This window comes from Hemibagrus wyckioides, linkage group LG15, assembly GCF_019097595.1.
Source record: "Hemibagrus wyckioides isolate EC202008001 linkage group LG15, SWU_Hwy_1.0, whole genome shotgun sequence".
NCBI classification, from domain to species: Eukaryota; Metazoa; Chordata; class Actinopteri; order Siluriformes; family Bagridae; genus Hemibagrus; species Hemibagrus wyckioides.
Genome location: NC_080724.1, coordinates 3,647,501 through 3,670,000, shown reverse-complemented (window position 1 = coordinate 3,670,000; position 22,500 = coordinate 3,647,501). Strand labels below are relative to the sequence as shown.

At 39.8% G+C, this 22,500-nt stretch overlaps 1 protein-coding gene across 1 annotated transcript in view; it reads right to left on the bottom strand.

Annotated features, from left to right (window-relative positions):
- Window positions 1-7,805: 7,805 nt before the first annotated feature.
- Window positions 7,806-22,500, bottom strand: part of cables2b (Cdk5 and Abl enzyme substrate 2b) — a 34,861-nt gene continuing 20,166 nt past the window's right edge. The window contains exons 3-9 of the mRNA XM_058409824.1: window positions 22,443-22,500; window positions 18,805-18,913; window positions 18,461-18,614; window positions 14,257-14,351; window positions 11,388-11,494; window positions 10,786-10,990; window positions 7,806-9,611 (exon numbers count right to left, since the gene is read on the bottom strand). The exon at window positions 22,443-22,500 is cut by the window's right edge and continues 20 nt beyond it. Of these exons, the coding sequence (XP_058265807.1) occupies window positions 9,468-9,611; window positions 10,786-10,990; window positions 11,388-11,494; window positions 14,257-14,351; window positions 18,461-18,614; window positions 18,805-18,913; window positions 22,443-22,500 (872 nt within the window). The 3' untranslated portion in view covers window positions 7,806-9,467. The remainder of the gene's footprint in view (window positions 9,612-10,785; window positions 10,991-11,387; window positions 11,495-14,256; window positions 14,352-18,460; window positions 18,615-18,804; window positions 18,914-22,442) is intronic.

Below are 22,500 nucleotides of genomic sequence, written 5' to 3'. Positions count from 1 at the left end.
AGAGAAAGACAGAAAGTGCATGAGCCTTTATGTGCATTCGCATTGTTGTGGTAAATTGTTTCCTGTGAAAGTCTTCACACTTCGCAGTTCAGGTTTGGTTTAAGCTTAGCTGATCACGATACTGTGAATTTGAAGAAAAAAAAGTACCTTCGATAGGTTTGTCTTTCTTCCATCACACCGTTTGAGAGTCACAGACACAAATCGGCTTCTAACAGCCTTCTTGTTTCTCATGAATCGTGTGGTTTTATTTAAAAAATATCTAAAAAAGCTCCAAAACTGCCCAGGTTACCCTCCTCCCCCCTCCATCCAAAAAATTGCCCAGACGAACCTAGTGAGCTTTTTCTCCTCATGTATTTCCAGTGTAGCTTTCGACTTTTGTAACACTATGGTATGAGCTGGTTAGTTGATTATCCATCAGAAGTCATGGTTATTAGAGATTTCTAAATAGTGAGTGTGTACGAGCAAACTGACCAAAATCTACATTTAGATTTCTTTCTTTTTTTTTTTTTTGAGGTCTAGGAATTCCATTTTATTTGTATACAACGACCAGGCATAACATTATGACCTAATATTGTGTTGGTCCCCCCCTTTTCGCCGCCAAAACAGCCCTGAGTTTTCTGACACCTTTCTATCAGAACCAGCATTAACTTCAGCAATTTGAGCAACAGTAGCTCGTCTGTTGGATCGGATCACACGGGCCAGCCTTCACTCCCCACGTGCATCAATGAGTCTTGGCCGTCCATGACCCTGTCGCCGGTTCACCACTGTTCCTTCCTTGGAGCACTTTTGATAGATACTGACCACTGCAGACCAGGAACACCCCACAAGAGCTGCAGTTTTGGAGATGCTCTGATCCAGTGGTCTAGCCATCACAATTTGGCCCTTGTCAAACTCCTTACGCTTGTCCATTTTTCCTGTTTCTAACACATCAACTTTGAGGACAAAATGTTCATGGATGATCTCCTCATCATGGCACCTGTTAGTGGGTGGGATATATTAGGCAGCAAGTCAACATTTTGTCCTCAAAGTTGATGTGCTGGAAGCAGGAAAAATGGACAAGCGTAAGGATTTGAGCGAGTTTGCCTGAAGGGCATGGTCAGTTTCTATCACAAGTATCCTTTAAGTCCTATAATTGCGAGATGGGGCCCATGGAGGCCACATTAAGGATCTGCTGCCAGATATCACAGCGCACCTTCAGGGATCTAGTGGAGTCCATGCCATCCAGGTCAGCAAAAAAGGGGGACCAACACCAATTAGGCAGGTGGTCATAATGTTATGCCTGATTGGTGTAGTTTGAGCAACACATTGTGGACATACCCAATATTAAACAGGGCTAATAATAATAGTAATAATAATGATATTTACATAAAGAATAAGATTAGCAGGTTGCAAACTGCATGTTGTCTGTTATGGGTGGCTCAGTGTTACCACCAAAGATGGAAAAGGAGCGTTTGCTGATGTTTACTAAAGGGGTTTGTTTTAATAATCGGCACATATTGTTAGGTGAGATTTTCTAGTGTCTTCAAGCAGCACTATAAATTACAAATCCATAATATGGACAGTTATGCTGCAATGGAATAGAGCAACATGGTCCATGATAAAATAAATGAAAGCAATTATACATCCTATAGAGTTTACAAAAACAATACATATTATGTTTTTCTGCTTTTAAATAAGGTGGAAATAGATTATTGCAACAAAAGGAAAACCTGAACCATGTGATTTCACACATGGTTAGTACCAATGTTCACCAGCAGATGGCGACTGAAGCATTGTGTAATATATATCTACATATGCAGTAGCACAATCCCATCTATCCACTTACACAGGCTCTGAGGGAACCTGGAGTCTATCCCAGCTGGGCAGGGTGGCAGTTCATCACAGGGCACACACTCATACACACACTAGAGATGTCATTCAGCCTACAACACATGCCTTTTGGACTGGGGGAGGAAACTACAGTACCTGGAAGATACCCCTGAGGCACGGGAAGAACATGAGTCTAACCCCAACCCCCAGAGGTAGGAGGCAAATGTCCTAACCACTAAACCACTGTGCTCCCACTGTAGCATAGCAAAGCACCACAGAGTAGAGCAGAGTAGAGGATTCAGGGTGTCCCTAAAATCTTCATGTATAGTGAACTTAACACTTTTATAGTGCAACATGTTTAAGAATGCCTTTGACAAGAGAAGGCCACGGATGCAAAGGCTGCTTTGCTCCTAAACGTGACTGGAAGTTGAACTGATTAAAAAAATAAAGATGTGAAATATACATAAATATATCAATATATATGTCCTGATGCTGGTTCTCTGGGTCATGGATTAAGAATAATTCTAAAGAGACTAAAAAGACTAACAAGTCTAAAAAGTCTAGAGTTTTTTGTGCTAAATTAAGTATTTCACCACACACTCACTTACACACACACACACACACACACACATTGACCTGCACGCAACTGACAGCCTGATATATATATATGCGCTGAGGCTGTCAGTTGCGTGCAGGTCAAGGTGTGTGTGTGGTGAAATACTTAATTTAGCACATGTTTAATGTTAGTCTTTTTAGTCTCTTTAGAATTATTCTTAATCCATGACCCAGAGAACCAGCATCAGGACATATTTATTGATAGAGACGTCAAAACACGTCTGCACTGAAAGGTGCTCTGCTTAAGTCTGCTATATGCTATAAATGTAACTGTGAAATGAGTGTGTGTGTGTGTGTGTGAGTGTGTGAGAGAGAGAGAGAGAGAGAGAGAGAGAGAGAGAGAGAGAGAGAGAGAGAAAGGCCGAATGAAAGAGAGAGACAGAATGAGAGAGAGAAAGAGAGAGAGAGAGAGAGAATTAGTACACAATCCTGGATAAACCTGTATCTGACCTCTTCAGCACCAGCAGAATGAATCAGTCACAGCCCACCGTCATGCACTAATCCCCTCCTAACTCACATTACGAAAGCGAAAAATCGAGAAAAACCAGCAGAATAAATGATCCACCATGAAGATGGATGTTTTTTTGTTTTTTCTCCCCCAACACTCATGACATTTACGGAACAACTTACGGAAGATCCCCACTCTCTGAAAGACAATCTGGACACTGCAGGTCATTCTTCTTCACACTACTATGCCGAGACATAAAGGCACACACACACATGCCCGTGAGTTGTCTTCTGAATATGTGGAGTTTCTTAGGTTTTATTATAGTTGAATTACTGTTAGTGTTACAGTCCAAACAAAACAGCAACATAAATCTTTCTGGAATTTATCACCCACTCGCTGTCAGGTCATTAGGCACCAAGTGAACATTTTGTCCTCAAAGTTGATGTTAGAAGCAGGAAAAATGGACAAGCGTAAGGATTTGAGCTTTGAGTTTGACGAAAAGGGCCAAATCGTGATGGCTAGACCACTGGATCAGAGTATCTCCAAAACTGCAGCTCTTGTGGGGTGTTCCCGGTCTGCAGTGATCACTATCTATCAAAAGTATCCTGTAAAACCTTTAAGTATCCCATGGAGGTCCTACCTCGCAACTTACAGGACTCAAAGGATCTGCTGCTAACAATCTTGGTGCCCGATTCCACACCACACCATTTAGAGATCTAGTTGCCTCGACGGGTCAGGGCTGTTTTGGCAGCAAAAGGAGGGGGACAATATTAGGAAGGTGGTCATAATGTTATGCCTTGTTTTTGTACACCAAATTGTGAAAACAGCTTGTTAAATGTGATCTAGGAATTGCAAACAATCATAAATGTTCTTTATATTGTTTGGGCTTAAGATTAATGCAATAAGCGTAAAGGACGTTTTGTGTATTTATTTATTTTTGCACTGCTTTTAAACCCGAAAAGTACCGAAGAGTGGGTCCACAGAGTGAAGAAAAAACAAGGATTAAAAGCAGATGCAAAATCTGTTAATCCTATAAATAAAAACTCTGAGTTAGTAACTGTCAAATATCATCTGTAACCACAGAGCAACAATTAACAGAAGTTTCTTTTGCTGGATTTTCAGAAATCCTGTTGAAGTTTGGATACGCACTTGGATGCCACTAAAAAATAAAAGTGGAAAGGATTGTAAACAGGAAGAACGTAAATAACTCACTCATACAGCGTCAAAGTGAAATCAGAAAAAAAAATATATATATATATATATATATATATTTATTTTGAAAGTGCTCTTTCTTAAGAATTCCTCTCACAAACAATACTCGTAATACAGGTACAATACATATGAAAGAAGGTTTACATACACACACAGTAATGAACTCATTCAGACAAACATGTCATGCATCATCTGTTTAATCTATATCAGCTTGGAAAACGAGAAATAAAACACCCCAAAAAACAACATCTTAAAAAGTTATGGTTTGACACAATATGTTGAATTCAATTCAATGTATTTGTAAAGCGCTTTAAACAATGGACATTGTCTCTAAGCAGCTTTACAGACGTATAGAAACAACGAACAAAAATGATAAAGTTTAAAGTTACTATTTATCCCTAATGCATATTTCCTCAGCTTATTTAAATCCTTCATCTCCATGGCTGCCATCATCGATACTGCCTCTTTCCCTGAGTGAGCTTTTTGTCTACACCAGACTCCTAAACATACACTACTGTATATAGCCAAAAGTTTCGGGACGTTTGCCTTTACATGCACGTGATTATAATATGGATTTGTCCCGCCCTTTGCAGCTCTTTGCTCTTCTGGGAAGGCTTTCCACAAGGTTTAGGAGTGTGTTTATGGGAAAATTTGACCATTCCTCTAGAAGTGCATTCATGAGGTCAGGCACTGATGTTGGACGAGAAGGTCTGGCTCGCAGTCTCCGCTCTAATTCATCCCAAAGGTGTTCTATCAGGCTGAGGTCAGGACTCAAGTTCCTCCACACCAAACTCGCTCATGGAGCTTGCTTTGGTCACTGGTGGGCAGTCATGTTGGAACAGGAAGGGGTCATCCCCAAACTGTTCCCACAAAGAGCATGAAATCACCCAAAAAATGTCTTGGTATGAAGCTGAAGCATTAAGAGTTCCTTTCACTGGAACTAAGGGGCCAAACACAATTCAATGATTTCGAGGGGTGTCCCAAAACTTTTGGAACTTCCTGGAATTCTTACTTACTAGCACTTGTTATATGTTGCTGTATTTTCTCCCAGCAGAGTATTTTAGACTGATAGACTATTCTTAGTCCATGCCCTAGTGAACTGGTATCGATGCAGCCACTGCTAGTGCTTGCTGTGTACGCTAAATGCCGGAAATATAAATATATGCAGATTTCTTGTTTGCGTTTGGTGATAATTTTTCACTGCAAGATGTATATAGATTTAAACAGATGCTGCATGGATGAAAGAGTGTGTTATTTCTCAGATACAGACCGCATGGGACAGTAGAAGAAGACGAAGGTGTTACACTGCTCATTACTGCCTAAACATGGAATTTTTCAACTCTAACACAGGAAACAAACACAGTGCTTTCCTAAATGATCTGTAGTCTGAAATTTTAGTGCTGCATTGCTTAAATGGCCGCAGGTTTGCAGTAAGAACTGAAGAGAAGTAATGCTGCTGATTATTAAAAAAATAATAATACTAATAATCACAGTGAAGTATTTTACCGATTATCTTATTAAAGTTTGGCATTTACAAATAATCAAATCATTCACTCAGGCACTTACGATGAGTCCAAGTGAATCCGTGTCCTCGCTTTACTGTACATGAGCTTAGATTTCAACTTGAATTTTAAAAATAAAAAATAAAATAAAATAAAATAAATGCTGTTGCAACATGTAAAACTGGAAAAATAGGTCTTCTAAGAAAGATTTTCTTTTTAAAACTCATAATTATTGCCAACGTTGGCACATGTCGATTAACACATTCCCCCCCCCCAAAAAATTAAATAAATAAAATAAAAATATATTGCATAATATTAAGATTTGGAGCCGGTCTTTTAGACTGCAGTGAACAGAATTGCTCCATTTGCATCAACTACCCTGATTTCTACATTTACCAGCACAGCACACACACACACACACACACACACACACACACACACACAGCTTCACTAAAGTGCAAATGTATTTGTCGGTCGTCTCTGAAGAGCACGGCCTCTCTCCAGCGAGACTGCAACATCGTCAATATATAAACCACCAGCATGTGCTAATAAAGTACGCTCAGACGTTTGTGAAGGAGCACTACAGTATAAAGGAAGGAAGACGTGATATGAACACAGTGTTCTAGATTTTTATCTCAGTGCCCGTTTGATTCGAGTGTAATGTGATCGGCTGATACGTCTGAAGACGCTCGATGCTGGAAGATATTAGTCAAGGGTTTTGCATGCCGCATTCGTAAAAACATACTAAGCGCAAAATAAAAATGGACAAGAACGCAGCTGTCTTGCATTGTGTAAGGAAAAATACAGCCCCGTTTAAAAGTATTGGAACGAAAATTGTGTGTTTTTTGCGATACACCGAAGACATCTGACTCCAAATCTTTCACTTTCCAGCTATGACTTAAAAATGTAAGCCTTCGTGAACTAAAGTATTGGAACAGATATTCTTAAAGTAAATAACACTTTGTAATTGGTTGCATGTCCCTCGCTTTGGACCCACTGACATCACCAAACTGTTGCATTCTTCTTGTGTTCTTCTACACCTTCTTTCAAGTCTCCTCTTCAGGAGAAATAATGAAATGCTCTTCTGCTGGCGTCAAACAAAAGACGCCGAGTTGTTTTACATATGCACAGATCAGGCATAACATTATGACCACCTGCCTAATATTGTGTTGGTCCCCCTTTTGCTGTAAAAATGGCATGGACTCCAACTAGATCCCTGAAGGTGTGCTGTGATATCTGGCACCATAATGTTATCAACAGATCATCCATTGGTCTCACCTCACAACTTACAGGACTTAAAGGATAGTTTCGATAGATACTGACCACTGCAGACCCCACAAGAGCTTCAGTCTTGGAGATGCTCTGATCCAGTGGTCTAGCCATCACAATTTGGCCCTTTTGGTCAAACTCGCTCAAATCCTTATGCTTGTCCATTTTTCCTGCTTCTAACATCAACTTTGAAGACAAAATGTTGACTTGCTGCCTAATATATCCCACCCACTAACAGGTGCCATGATGAGGAGATCATCAGCCTTATTTACTTCACCTCTCAGTGGTCATAATGTTATGCCTGATCAGTGTATAGATGTATAGAGATCAGAAAATTATTAGAAAAGTCCTCATCTCTTTACCTTAATCGCAAATGTTTTCATTGTACCGCAAAAAAAAAACAAAAGACTTGGCCTTGCTGTTCCAATACTTTTGGAGGGGACCGTATGTCCTATTTCGCAGTTTCGCAGATAGCACAGTAGAATCAGCGTTTAAATATTTCCACTAGTTAGAGTAATTGGCGGTTAAAAGCCGTCATAAAAATAAATTGCATAAAAATTGTGCTGCGTGTTAGAATAATTAACACGTTGCACGACTGCCGGCTGACCCGAATATCTCACTGGCAGCTGTGATGGAAAATGGAAATGATCATTTTAACAGTTTTTGCTTTAAAGCAGCGTTTTAACAAATGGACCTCATTACACATAGGCCAGATTCCCCCTCCCCTCCCTCCCTACTGCCCCCCACCCTAGTAGACTGATAACACATCAACAGCTCCTCTTACATGTGCTCATTTCCCTGTGTTCATCTGAAAGGTACATTATATTTTAATCTGAATGTACAAACAGATTAAACATACATCACTTACAGATGAACAGACTGAAATACATTAAAAAAAACAAAGATATATATATATATATATATATATATATATATATATATATATATATATATATATATATCATGATTGTACGTGTCTCAATATAATTTGCAAATAAAAAATATATATATATATATATTAAACATTACGACTGTATAAAGTCCTTGCTGTTCTGGAAAAACCCTAAGTTCTTACGGAAAGAAATGTGGTTCGCAGCATGATAATGAAACATAGATTATTACTCTATTTCGCCCCCTACTGGAATAACAGATTTTCTGTATCAAGCTGCATGTTTTATAGCCCTGCTTTAGTGTCCATAGTGTGCCTACGTGAATCTCAGAGACAAGAAGCCGAATGAAAGAGCTCCTATGATACGTTAGGGCCGTCACCCAGAGTAAATCGTTATTATTAATCTGTGCTTTTCAGCATCCTAAAGGAACAGGAAGCACTGCGGGCTTTGTATTACCTGCCGTATTACACAGGTTGCTACAGGCACCGTAGCTATTATTTGCCCATGCTAAACAAAACACAAATAAACTGGGCCACACTCGATATTTCGAAAAGGTCAATTATGTTGAGAAGTAGTAAATAACAAAGAAGACAGAAGCACAGTAAATGTGCTTATGTTCAAATCAGCTCTAATATAGAGCACTGTTTTTTTTCCTTAAAATCTCTTAAAGAAGCCAGAACATGACCAAATACTGCACACGGAGCCGGACCACGTACTACTGCTATGGCCGTGTGATACCAGTAACATAAACTGTGCTCAAAACACGTGTTGAATAAAATACAGACGAATAAGACCTTTCTATACTTTGGGAAATGTTTGAATGGATTCATTTGTAGAGAGGTTAGGTTGTTAGGTTGTTGAAAGTGTGCAGGTAAGTGAAAAAAGAAAGTTCAGCTTTAAATTATAGATAAAAAACAAACAAACATTTTTTGGCAAACGTAGACAGACAGACAGAGGGACAGAGCAGACAAGACAGTCAGAACAGACAAACAGACAGACAGACCAGACAAGTCAGTCAGAACTTGAACAGACAGAATTTTTGGAAAATGTAGACAGACAGACAGAACAGACAAACAGACAACAGACAGACGACAGAAACAGAACAGACAAATATACAGACAGACAAAAAAAGACTGTCTGTCTGTCTGTCGTTTGTCTGTCTGTTTGTTCTGACTGTCAGACAGACAGACAAACATACAGACAGACAAACAAAAAATAGACTGCTTGTCTGTCTGTCCTTACTGTCTTGTCTGTCTGTCTGACTGTCTTGACTGTTCTGTCTGTAGGTTTGTCTGTTCTAACTGTCTTGTCTGTTCTGTCTGTCTGTTCAGTCTGTTTGTTCTGACTGTCTTGTCTGTTCTTTTCTGACTGACAGACAAACATAAATACAGACAGACAGAATGTAGCTGGGAAAAGCCATCCCTTGTTATTTGTGTGTTTAGAGTTGATCTTTAAACCTTCTCTTCGTCCAGGATTACTACCAAACACTCCCCCCTCGCATTAGTGCCATGTGAGACAAGACATAAAAACCAAAAACAGAAGTTAACACTGACTATAAAACACACAGACTCAGTACTAGCCTGAGGAGTGTAAATAGACCCTCTTCCTCCTCCCCCAGAGCGTAGTGTAGCATACATCAACACTGCTAAACATTAACATGTGCCACTGGCAACCTTTTCATTTCCTTCCTTTCATATGGGTCCTGCTGCACACAAAAGCAGATCAGCAAGGGCTTTGGGTCAGTCTGCGGTAGTGTGGCATGACCTTGCTGTCGGGAAGGTAGAGGGCCATCTCCAGAGCCACCAGGATGGTGAATTCGAAGGCGATCAGCTCGCGCCGGCTAAGACGGAACCTCTCCTCCAGCTTCTGTGTTGGGAAAAAAAAAGAAGAGACAATGAACCTAAACCTGATTCTCGAAAATGTGCGTCAAACTACTTTCTGAACCGAGCTGTTATACAAAAATAATGAACACTTTCTGACCAATCAGATTCAAGTATTTAACCAGACTGATAAAATTATTTATAATAATGCGCATACCAATGGTAATAAACGAGGATCTACCAACTATTCACAATTTTTATCCAAAATCTTTCAGCGGCATGCCTAATAAATACAGTTACCTCGTCTAATGATAAAAAAAGGTGAGTAGGGAAGAGGGCGGGGCTTCCTGAGCGCTCATTCATATTAAAGAGTTCATAACACCTGGGTAACTGTCTGTCATTCTAGATTCACTAGATTGTTTAGCTGGGAGTATTTTTGAGTGATAACTCATGGCAATATACTCTGATAGTAAAAATAATTTCCTATGTAATAGTTTTTAGTGCTGAATGTATGTGATGCAGTTACTAAGTATGTAAACTTCATACACCATATTGCCAAAAGTTTTGGGACACCCCTCCAAATCATTGAATTCAGTGTTCCAGTGAAAGGAACTCTTAATGCTTCAGCTTCATACCAAGACATTTTGGACAATTTCATGCTCCCAACTTTGTGGGAACAGTTTGGGGATGACCCCTTCCTGTTCCAACATGACTGCACACCAGTGCACAAAGCAAGGTCCATAAAGACATGGATGAGTGAGTTTGGTGTAGAGGAACTTGACTGGCCTGCACAGAGTCCTGACCTCAACCCCACAGAACACTTTGGGATAAATTAGAGCAGAGACCTTCTCGTCCAACATCAGTGCCTGACCTCACAAATGCGTTTCTAAAGGAATGGTCAAAAATTCCCATAAACACACTCCTAAACCTTGTGGAAAGCCTTCCCAGAGGAGTTGAAGCTGTTATAGCTTGTTATGGCAATATAGTGTATATAATCTTAGTTGCATTCAGACTGAATAAACAAATACAAAACACAATTATTTTACACTTTTTCAGTAAAAACAAACCATCAATAAAGACAATATAAACATGTACTTGATTTAGTATGAAGTGCGATTATTAAATGTTATTTAAAAGCAGACTTGGGCTGAATTTTGTACTATAGTGTGATCTATTGTCCACGTGATGTGACTAATATACACGTGTTTTGTTTAACTCACATCAATCAGCTGTTTGACTTCTTGTTTCTTGAAGTCGCTGCTGATTTTGGCGGCCAGCAGGAGGCACGCGGCGGCCACCAGCTTCCTGTTGTGCTTGTTGAGGCGACCCTGAAGGACCAGCTTCTCAAAGTACGCGAACGCCATGGCGATAGTGACCGGCTGCAGAGCGTATTCCTCTCCTACTGCATGCATCTCTCGCTTCAAACTGATCCCAAAAGAGAGAGAGAGAGAGACAGAGAGAGAGAGATAGAGACAGAGAGGGTGAACAATGAGGGAAAGATATTGTAGTATAGAAAAGTAGAAGGTAAACTTGTTCACCTTTTCACTAATGTTCTTTCCAGCTGTGTTCTGTGTGTGTGTGTGTGTGTGTCTGAGATATGCACATGCTCTGAAACACCAAGTAACTATTATTTGAGTAGCACTATATGAATACTGATATTACTAATCACCAATATTATTAAGATACTGTGAAAGTATTAAGAAGTACAGACAAGCCTGGCAGCATTCTGTGGCAGAAAGCAGCACTGTCACAATGTGCATCACAACAACAACAACAACAACAACAACAACAAAGGGGAGCATAAACAGTTTACTTTGCTTACCTTCTGATCTTGCTGAGTGTGAGCTTGATGTGAGGAAATTTCTCCTTGAAGGTCTCGTTCATGTCTTTTTTCAAATCCGATGGCTTCACGTACTCTATTACTGTAGTCTGGGACACGCAGGGTGAAGAAAGAGCATGAATGATTTGGACAGTAGGAAAAAAGAAAAAGAATAAACACGTTTATGGCGCAACATTAAAAACAATACATGTTGAAAAAGGTTTTTAATTTTTCCTTAGTTTTACTGATATTATACACACCCTGATCAGCCATAACATTAAAACCACCTGACTAATATTGTGTAAGACACTGTTGTGTCAGTAAATCAGCTCTGCATGGACTCCACAAAACCTCTGAAGGGTGTGCTGTGGTATCTGGCACCAAGACATTAGCAGCAGATCCTTTAAATCCTTCTTTGTTATGTACTAACCACTGAACACCTCACAAGACAGTTTTGGAGAAGCTCTGATTCAGCCATCACAATCAGGCGCTTGTCAGAGTTTCTCAGATCCTTACAATCGCTCATTTTTCCTGCTTCCAACACATCGTCGAGAACTTCGTCTGTTCACCTCCTGCCTAATATATATCCCACCTCTTGTACCGATAATGTTCTTCCCTTCACCTGTCAGTGGTTTTAATGTTATGCTTAAAAATAGCATGGAATATTTGATTTTCGAGTCTTGGTTTGGTGAAACAAGAAGAAACATTAAAAAACGAGGCAAAATATAGTTCTAATTTTTAATAATGTGATGAAAAATATACTACCGAATTTTACTGTGTTCAAAGAAAAGCAAAATAAAATATGAAATAAAACATTTCAGTTTGAAGTAAACTAAGCAATCACATCAAAGTAATAACTCCTAATACCTATGCACTGTATATTTTGCCTGATGCAGTATTTTACAAAAGCAACAGCTACAGAATAGCTTTATTAGCACCATCTGACATGTGAATATGTCTTGTCTCATTGTGATTCATGTGAGGCCTAAAACACAGGTTTCACCATCAACACATATTTATATTTAGTCTAAAAGCTGTGAAAAGAAGATACCACTGAGGTCGATTATTGAGGGAATGTTCCACTGTATCATTTTAAACTGTAATAAAGACAAAATATCACAGCAAGGGAGGAAGAGACTGAAAAATTGAAACTGAGTACAGTGGAACCTCAGCATACGAATTTAATTCTTCCGGAGGCGAGTGCTTAAGGTGAAAATTTGTATTGCAAAACGAATTTTTCACATAAGAAATAACGTAATTGTGGATAATCTGTTCCAGCGACCTAAAATATGCCCAATACGAAGCGTATGGAAACTGTACAGCTGCTTACAAAGAACTGACCCAAGCCAAGCATTCCATGTTGAGGCTCCTCACAGGAAGTCGTGCCACCAAGCTTGGGCTAAACATAGAACAGACCACCCACAGCACCGATCTGTTAACCAAAAAAAAACGCCCGAAAAATCACCTAGCTTCTGAACGCATGCCGAAGGCAACGTTGGTATCGTGGGTTGACTTTTGAAACAGCTTTCATCTACTGAAAAAAAATCAGAAACTCACTTTGGGTTGGCTTCACTTGGCTTTCCATCGACACAAACAAGTTTTCAGCGGCTCCCCGATGTTTCGGGTTCAGTTCATATGCTGAAAATGCTTCGTATGCCAATGCAAATTTCTTGCAAAATTTCAATTCTTAAGGAGAAAATTTGTAAAGGAGGGCATTCATATACCGAGGTTCCACAGCATGTGTAAACAAAACTAGCAAACAACATTCAACTGTGCTAGTATCAACTTTGCAGTCTATGAATGAATTGTTTCCTGATCAAGACTTTAGAGACCTTATGGATAGCTGTCAAGTGAGTCAATAACCTGGGCTTAAATATTTCTTGTTTCCATTAAGTTTTTTTTTGCTAAAAAACCCCTATAAACTAATGCCTATAAACATTACCTGCTACCCTGAGGAGCGTCGGTGTGGGAATTCACTGACACGGTGTCAAACAAACTATGTGTCCTAGCTGAAAGAAATACATGCAAGGTACACTACAAAGCCAAAAGTTTGCAGTTATCTGACCAGTCAAAACCAATACATTACAGCAGAATTCTTTTCTTTGTGTATCCCAGCTGAGGAAGTTGGGGTCAGAGCACAGGGGGCAGCTATGATACAGCACCCCTGGAGCAGGGAGGGGTTAAGGGCCTTGTTCAATTGCCCAACGGTGGAGCTTGGTGGTGCTGGGGCTTGAACCCTGATCAACAACCTCAAGGGCCTTAACCACTTGAACCACCACTGCCCCCGGTTAGGGTTCCTTCATGCTTTGTGCACAGCAGCACTGTCATGCTGGAACATGTCTGGGCCTGCTAGTTCCAAGGAAGGGAAATCTTAATGCAGTTCTTCCAGGATTTTTTGTGATTTTGATGCTTTTTACAAAATTGTTGAGCTTTTGGTATTTCTGTGGAATTGCAAAATCCTGGAGAGACTGTTAATACTACCTACAATGTCATCCTATAAAACTGTGTACTATCAGCTTTGTGAAAAGACCCAGGTATCAGTTGCGATGGTCAGGTGTCTACATACTTTTGGCTATATAGTGTACATGCAGGACCTTGCAATGAAATGTGCCAACCAAATTACACTGATCTTTCCAGATTTAGCATTATCATGTGGTGAATGAGATTAGCAACAGATCATGGAGGAACCTGAATCTGACCTCCTCACAGACTTTAGAACAAATCGGCCACAGACATCTGTCATACACTAATCCCTTTCCTAATGGACAAAAAGGGAGAAAGCGGCTAGTGTTGCTGAATCACAGTGACGGAGTAGTGCTCATGTAATCTAACATTATAGTCGACACATATGACTACAGATTTGCTCTCTTACCATATAGGAGGCAAAGATCAGGACTCTCTTGTGCTTCCCACAAGGCCACTGAGGGTCACTTAGCAGGTTGGGGTCATAATCAGCATCATCCAGACCTGCAAAACACACACTTGTTATTCTATTTCTATAGTGTATATTTACACCAATGAGGCATAACATTATGACCACCTGTCTAATATCGTGTTGGTCCTCCTTTTGCTGCCAAAACAGCCCTGACCTTTAGAGGCATGGACTCCACTCAATCCCTGAAAGTGTACTGTGGCATCTGGCACCAAGATTTTTTAAAATCTTTAAGGATACTTACAGGACACTTTTGATAGATACTGACCACTGCAGACCGGGAACACCCCACAAGAGCTGCAGTTTTGGAGATGCTCTGTTCCAGTGGTCTAGCCATCACAGTTTGGCCCTTCGTCAAACCCAAAGCTCAAATCCTTACACTTGTCCATTTTTCTTGCTTCTAACACATCAACTTTGAGGACAAAATGTTGACTTGCTGCCTAATATATCCCACCCACTAACAGGTGCCATGATGAGGAGATCATCAGTCATATTCAGTTCACCTGTCAGTGGTCATAATGTTATGCCTGATCGGTATATTCTATCCATATAGACAAAGGTTGGACTAACATTTCTCTTCTGTAACATATTTATCCTGGTAAGGGCTCTGGAGTCTCATTTATCACAATTGAGAAAAAAAAATGCTTATTTTACCGTCAGTCATATCAGCTTAAGAGAGTCATTACTGATTACTGATCTCGACGCTCACAGCAAGGTGTAGACAGGTGACGCAGATGAAATGTAAAGTAAAAAAAAAAAAAAAGAAAGAAAGAAAATCTGATTGGGGTGATGCTTCGTTTGCAGATTTGGCTCATTCAGCTTGTGTGGAGGGAGGATAGTGTTTTAGGCACAGCTGGAAACAATGCTTCAGTCGATTTTAATTGCCAGTGCAGTTTAATTGATCTCTAGTCTAGACGATTTAGCCACAGGCATGGTTTAAATAGAAATTAGAGACAGCTCTGCCATTTCCAAACCAACTATGAGTCAAACAATGACACATATTAACATCACTCCTATTGCCAACACCACAAAACACTGCATTTAGAAATCTGGCAGCAAAAATGAATTTCTACATGTAAATGTGGCACATGTGTGTTTCTAAAATCTTATTCTGGATCACCAAAATACCAAATAATCATATATTTTGCTCTCCGTTATTTTGTGCAAGAGTTGCTGGTGAAGTTCACCTTCTTAGATCTTTTGCTTTGCTTTATATCCTCCTTAATAAGCAGAGCCAAGGGGCAAATATTTGGCTTTTTAAAGAGAAGTTGTTTACAGTATCTGGAGATTTGGTGGTGTTTCTTTATGCAAATGCCTGTGATCACGCATGAACACACCAAGCTTGAATATTTTGTACTTCTAATTAGTCACCAGTATTCCAGTGGAAAATAATAATACCAGTAATAAATAATAATACCAATAATACCAAATACCAGTGTTCTTGTGCATACTGGAAGCTCAAAAATGTGTACACTTTTATAAATAACAAGCCCTGGATTCTATCTGGGCAAAAAAAAGGATCCTTAACAACGGGTAATATGTTGAATATAGTCAAATTTATCTATTACTTTTTATTATAAGATTACAATAAAACAAATCAAAGATTATAATCCTATTTGCCTTTTTTAAAAATTTTATTCTTTTGCTAGATCATTTTGCTTTTTACTTTCTAAAGACGAATCCTTAAAATGAGCAAAATAATCTGCAAATAGAAGAGAATTTAAAGAAGTAAAACGTCTAGAAATGGATTTAGAATCTTAGATTTGGTTTCTCGTCATTTTTTAATTGGAGATCATTTTGATTATATTTAAAATATTTCAACTTGCTAAGATGCCATTTTGATGCAGTTCAGCATAGCTTACTGCCATGTCCAAATAAATCATATTTATACTGATCAAATAGAAATCTAAATGTAGACAATGGGACAAAACCAGAGAACTCAAAACAGAGGAAACTCAAAACAGAACATAAAACAGAAAACTCCAAACCTGCGCTCAAGATTGAACTGTGGACCCTGAATCCTTAGAAATGAGCAATTTTTAAAAGATTATGTTAACTAGATAACAATAAACAGCTAGCTAGTAATGGTTTTATTAAGAAATAGCAAAAAGAGAATGGCAACCTGATATAAATGATACAGAACAACACCTTCAACTCTCTGAGAATCAATATGTCACTGGTCTGAACCGTTCGGAACCAGTAATTAAATTTAAATAATTAAATAAACTAAAATAAAATTTAAAAAAATAAAATAAATAAATAAATAAATAAATAAATAAATAAATAAATAATTTAATAAGTAAAATGTACATTTAAATAATTTAAAATTAAATAATTTCACTATTAATATTTTTTTGGCCGTCTAGAACATTAGCAACACTTGATTCATGTACATTTTTTAACAGTAATGTCTAACACATATCACAACAGTTTCTGCAGCCATGGATCTACATAATCTATTAAAAGTGTGAATCCCAGAGGTCACTTTTAAAAATCGCACCATTTTGTGCAGCAGACGTGGCGGTAACCTCTTATTTCCCGTGCCGCACTGGTAATGCAGGATTTGTCCTATAAATATTTCCTTTAATATTTTGAACTTGTGAATGTATTTAAGCCTGGTTCCAAATTTATTCAAGTTTATTCGTGTACAGATGTCAGTTACAGTATGTGTGTAAATCTATTTATGAGCACTGACCGGTGAAGCGAATAACACTGAAATGATGATGATCTCCTTATCATGGCACCTGTTAGTGGGTGGGATATATTAGGCAGCAAGTCGACAGGTCAGGGCCGTTTTGGCAGCAAAAGGGGGACCAACACAATATTAGGCAGGTGGTCATAATGTTATGCCTAATTGGTATATATTAGCATATTGAAGTAGTTAAATGCAGATTGTGCAAAATATTCAGAGTGTATAAGTGAGGTACAAAACAGTATGCGAGTACGTTAGCAGATAGTATTATTTTGCAGCTGTGGTCTGCAGTCAGTCTCTACACAGTGCAGCTGAAATTACTCCAAATCCCAAATCCTCTCTATCCTTTAACACAGAGAGGCCATGTGTACGGATAATGAAGAGTTGCTAAATCAGGCAACAGGATGCAGAGAGCAATAAGAGCTCTGTTAATGACAGACACACTGGGTACCAGAATCCGTACACACACACACACACACACACACACACAAACTTTCCTTTAAAGAATATTATTAATGGCCAGCCGCAGCATGTTCATTGTCACTTCCTTTCACATTCAATGAGTCACATAGCGCATTGGAGGCTATTTTAAGCCGTGTGTGTGTGTGTGTGTGCGCGTGAGTGTGTGTGTTCATTTGCATTTGCATTCTTCAGACAACGTAATGAGCACTATACCCATTTTTGGATATGCATTTAAAGAGTTTAGGGATTTACATTGTGTGTGTGTGTGATGCACACAGTACAATAAAAACATTATATATGCATCCCTAACCTCTAAATGTTTGCTGACAGAGCTGACCAAAGTTGGTACCTACCTAGTCTTTGTAGAAAAAAATGGTTTGACTTCTGGAACCAATACACACTACTAACAGAGGCTTGAGCGTCATGATGCGATTCCCATGACAAGCTAATAAAAGTGACTATATTAAAAAGCATGACTCAGTGGTTTGAAGCCAGCTGCGGAAAAATCAACTGCAGCAAACGCCAAAAACTACTGTTCTTATTGTCTTGAATTAGGAAATCCTGTCTGAAAATCAATCTCTTTCTTTTAAAATCACTCTTTTCACAATTGGTATTTACATACAGCAATACAACTACTATTTTGTATTGGGCTCTGAATGGGTGCTGAAGCATCACTTTATCAGGTGAAAAAATATACTCTTGAGGCCTGAAGGAAAAACCTCCATAGTTGTTAAACGTGCACAGAGCCACACAATGCAAAGTGCCTGTGATAAAACCAACAAATAAGCCAATTACACAAGTCAGTGTATTCCCTGTAGCCCCATCTGACCATGTCCTAGAAAGGTCTCTGGTTTCACTCATTTTTACTGGGTCCCTAATCTTACACTGAACCTGGCTTCAGCACTGGAAAACCTTTGTTTGCAGAGATAAAGAATGTGTACATGTGTGTGTGTAAAATGTAAGATGTTTAAGTGTGTGTACAGGTCGTACCCAAGTCGAAGCCTACGGTGCTGTTGAGGCGAGATGAAGGGTAGCTGCTGCATGGGATGCTGTTTCTGGAGTAAGGCATCTGCAGAGAGATATCTGGTGGCTTTTCAGGAACCAGTGCATTAGTGGGGTAAAGAAACTGGGCATAAGACACCGTCTGAAACACACACAAGCACAATTTGTACAGCTCACCTGTCAATATTTGCATCACTGTTAGTCACCACTGGGTTTTCTCACAAGACTGCAATGGGCCTGTTAGTGATCTACAGGGTGTCAATCATATCCATCACTAAACACACAGACATTCTAACAGCTTGATGGATCCAAGTGAGAGTCTAAATTCTTACCCTGCCATACATGCCAAGCTCCACCCCCTCCAGGCCAGGAAGCATCTCTAGTGTGGTGGAAATCCCCCCAGATGAGTGCCTCCGCCTGGGGGTGCTCAGGGCCGGGTCACTGAGAAGGAGAGAAAGAGACAAGATTTACTATTTTTCTGTTCCAGTCAAATATAATTTTGTTTAAACCTAGTTTGATCGATGGATAGATTGTTTGGTATTGTGAGGGATGCATGGATGGATGGATAGATAGATGAGATTGGGAAAGATAGACAGATGGGATGGATTGGGAGAAATGAATTGATGGATGAATGCTTGGATGTGATTGGGAGAGATAGATGCCATTCTGACTGATATGACTGGTATGATGAGATTGGGAGAGATGTATGGATGAGATTGGGAGAGATGAATGAATGAGATTGGGAGATATAGATCGATGAGATTGGGAGAGATGAATGAATGAGATTGGGAGAGATGAATGAATGAGATTGGGAGAGATGAATGGATGAGATTGGGAAAGATGTATGGATGAGATTGGGAGAGATGGATCTGATAGGATTGGAAGAGATGGATGGATGGAGAGATGGATGGATGGATGGATGGATGAGACTGGTAGAGATGAATGGATGAGGTTGGGAGAGATGAATGGATGAGGTTGGGAGAGATGAATGGATGAGGTTGGGAGAGATGAATGGATGAGGTTGGGACAGATGAATGGATGAGGTTGGGACAGATGAATGGATGAGGTTGGGAGAGATGAATGGATGAGGTTGGGAGAGATGAATGGATGAGGTTGGGAGAGATGAATGGATGAGGTTGGGAGAGAGAGATCTGATAGGATTGGGACATATGGATGGATGGATGGATGGATGGATGGATGGGATAGGACTGGCAGACATGAATGGATGAATTAATACTTGAAATGATCATGGGAAACTGCAGGTAGTGCATAGTGCATGAATAGCAGTGTATATAGTGATCAAGGAACCAAACTAATGAGACTTGGCATTCCTCACCATCTGCAGATAATCATTAAGACGATCTAACTGACAGGAAATGTTATATCCATGATCTTAATGTACTGTTTACCATTTCTCCACTTCAACTGGACCACAAAGACTCACAGAAAAGTGTAGGTCAGTGGACAGGACAGCTCTCTGAATCACATTTTTACTGCAAACTGCACAAATGCTTGGATTTCTAAGCAACCAGCGGAGTGTATAATCTTATTTGAGAGCGTGTGTACCCATGATGATAAAATATATAATTATACCATAATAAATAGGCAGACAAAAAAAAAACCTTTTATGCTTTCATTACCGGCATGAAAGGAACACAGCAAACAAATAACTTGCCTGTACAAGCAGGAACAGAAAATAACTCGATACATTATGCTTTATGTGATAAATTAGGCTTTATGCAATACATAATGAAAGAAAATATTAAACATTCCTGCACAGGATGTACATCTTTCCTGCTTCGTGTTCTTTCCTCTTCAGTGAATTGCCTTTTATGTTTTAATTTAATTTGTGTTTGGTCTGACAATCAAACAAGCAGGAAAAATGACAAGAGGGTGCACTATGGAAAGAAAGGAAACATTGGATCCTAGCACTCATGTGGATGTTACTTTGACACGTACCACCTACCTAATCACTGTGCAGATTAAATACACTGCTAAATGGCAGTACTATTCCCTAATGACAGTGACATCGTTTCTTGTCCCCTGCAACACTGCAAACATTCTTCAGGAATGGATTGAGGAACATGACAAAGAGTCTACAGTGTTGACTTGGCCTCCAAATCTCAATCTGATCGAGTATCTGTGGCATGTGCTGACAAACAAATCTGATCCATGGACACCCCACCTTACAACTTACAAGACTTAAAGGATGTGCTGCTAGTATCTAAATGCCAGATACCACAGCACACCTTCAGGGATTTAGTGGAGTCCATGCCGAGCTGTTCTGGTAGCACAAAGGAGACCAGCAGAATATTAGGCAGGTATTATAGCTGATGAAGAACAAGTAAACCTACACAGATCAGGCATAACATTATGACATTATGGTGAAGTGAATAAGACTGAAGATCTCCTCATCATGGCACCTGTTAGTGGGTGGGATATATTAGGCAGCAAGTCAACATTTTGTCCTCAGAGTTGATGTTAGAAGCAGGAAAAATGGACACATGTAAGGATTTGAGCGAGTTTGACAAAGGGCCAAATTGTGATGGCTAGACAAATGGATCAGAGCATCTCCAAAACTGCAGCTCTTGTGGGGTGTTCCCGGTCTGCAGTGGTCAGTATCTATCAAAAGTGCTGCAAGGAAGGAACAGTGGTGAACCGGCGACAGGGTCATGGACGGCCAAGGCTCATTGATGCATGTAGGGAGTGAAGGCTGGCCCGTGTGATCCGATCCAACAGACGAGCTACTGTTGCTCAAATTGCTGAAGAAGTTAATGCTGGTTCTGATAGAAAGGTGTCTGATAGACGGGTCAGGGCTGTTTTGGCGGCAAAACGGGGACCAACACAATATTAGGCAGGTGGTCATAATGTTATGCCTGGTCGGTGTATAAATAATGTCAGATTGGCAAAAATATTTCACACTTTTAAATGAAATCCACAATGAGGGGCTCTGTGGAGTTTTTCCAAGAAAGTAAAAGTGTCCTTGGCTTTTCTAAAGTTTAAGCGGCTACAAAAAGTTCGAAAACGCCGGTCTAGGGTTACAGCGGAGATGAAACAGAGCAAGAGAATAAAGAAAGCAGTTGCAAGTCTCTTAAAAGCCCTCGGGCTGAAAAAGTAGACAGACCTTCAGTGATAACATTCACAATACAGCCTGAGCTGGCTCACCTCACACACATCAGATCAGCGTTCCTTTTTTTTTTTCAGTCGTTTCGATACACACGCCTCAGCTCGCCTTTAAATAACACACTCCTCCGTCACTGTCTCCGGCTCTGTCACTGTCTCTCTGCTCAGCCTGAGCTCTCTACAAATAGCAGCTCTTTACACACTGACACATGGGCTTAGGAAACTGACCTGAATCAGCCTGCTTAACACTGGGGCTGTCTTCATTCATTTACACACACACACACACACACACATGCAAAATCACAACCATCATCAGTATCATTATCATCATTGCCTGTGTTAGGTCATTAAACACCTGTCCCTTCTCCCATCACCTGGCTCCCATCACCACATCATTTCTCTTTCATCACAGCTTAGCTGTTCTTTTAAATCATTTCTGTACATAATGAGTGCTGACAGATTGTTTCCCCGCATTCCTAGGATCCTGGGACAAGTTAAGCGGATGGTGGGAAACGACAGCAAGGTCGCAGGCTGGGTCATGCCTATCTGGCCTGAGTGTTTGTGGGAAACCAATTCACAACCCAAAATGTGCCTCCTCCCTCGTCATCCAGTTGTCTCACCTATTCCCAAAAGGAAAAAACACTGAAGGTCCAACACACACACACACACACACTCTCTCTCTCTCTCTCTCTCTCTCATATACCAAAGCTAATGGTATTTAACCGCCAAGTTCATGATGGTCTCAGGAGAAACAGCACTGAGAAAAGGAAATGGCAGGAAGAGACATCATCATTATGTAGAAGATGGGAACAAAATATCAGTTCTTGATCTTGGTGAGGCGTGATACCTTATGTAGAAGCTTTCTCCATATGGCAGCACAGAAAACGCAGCACACAGTGATCTCT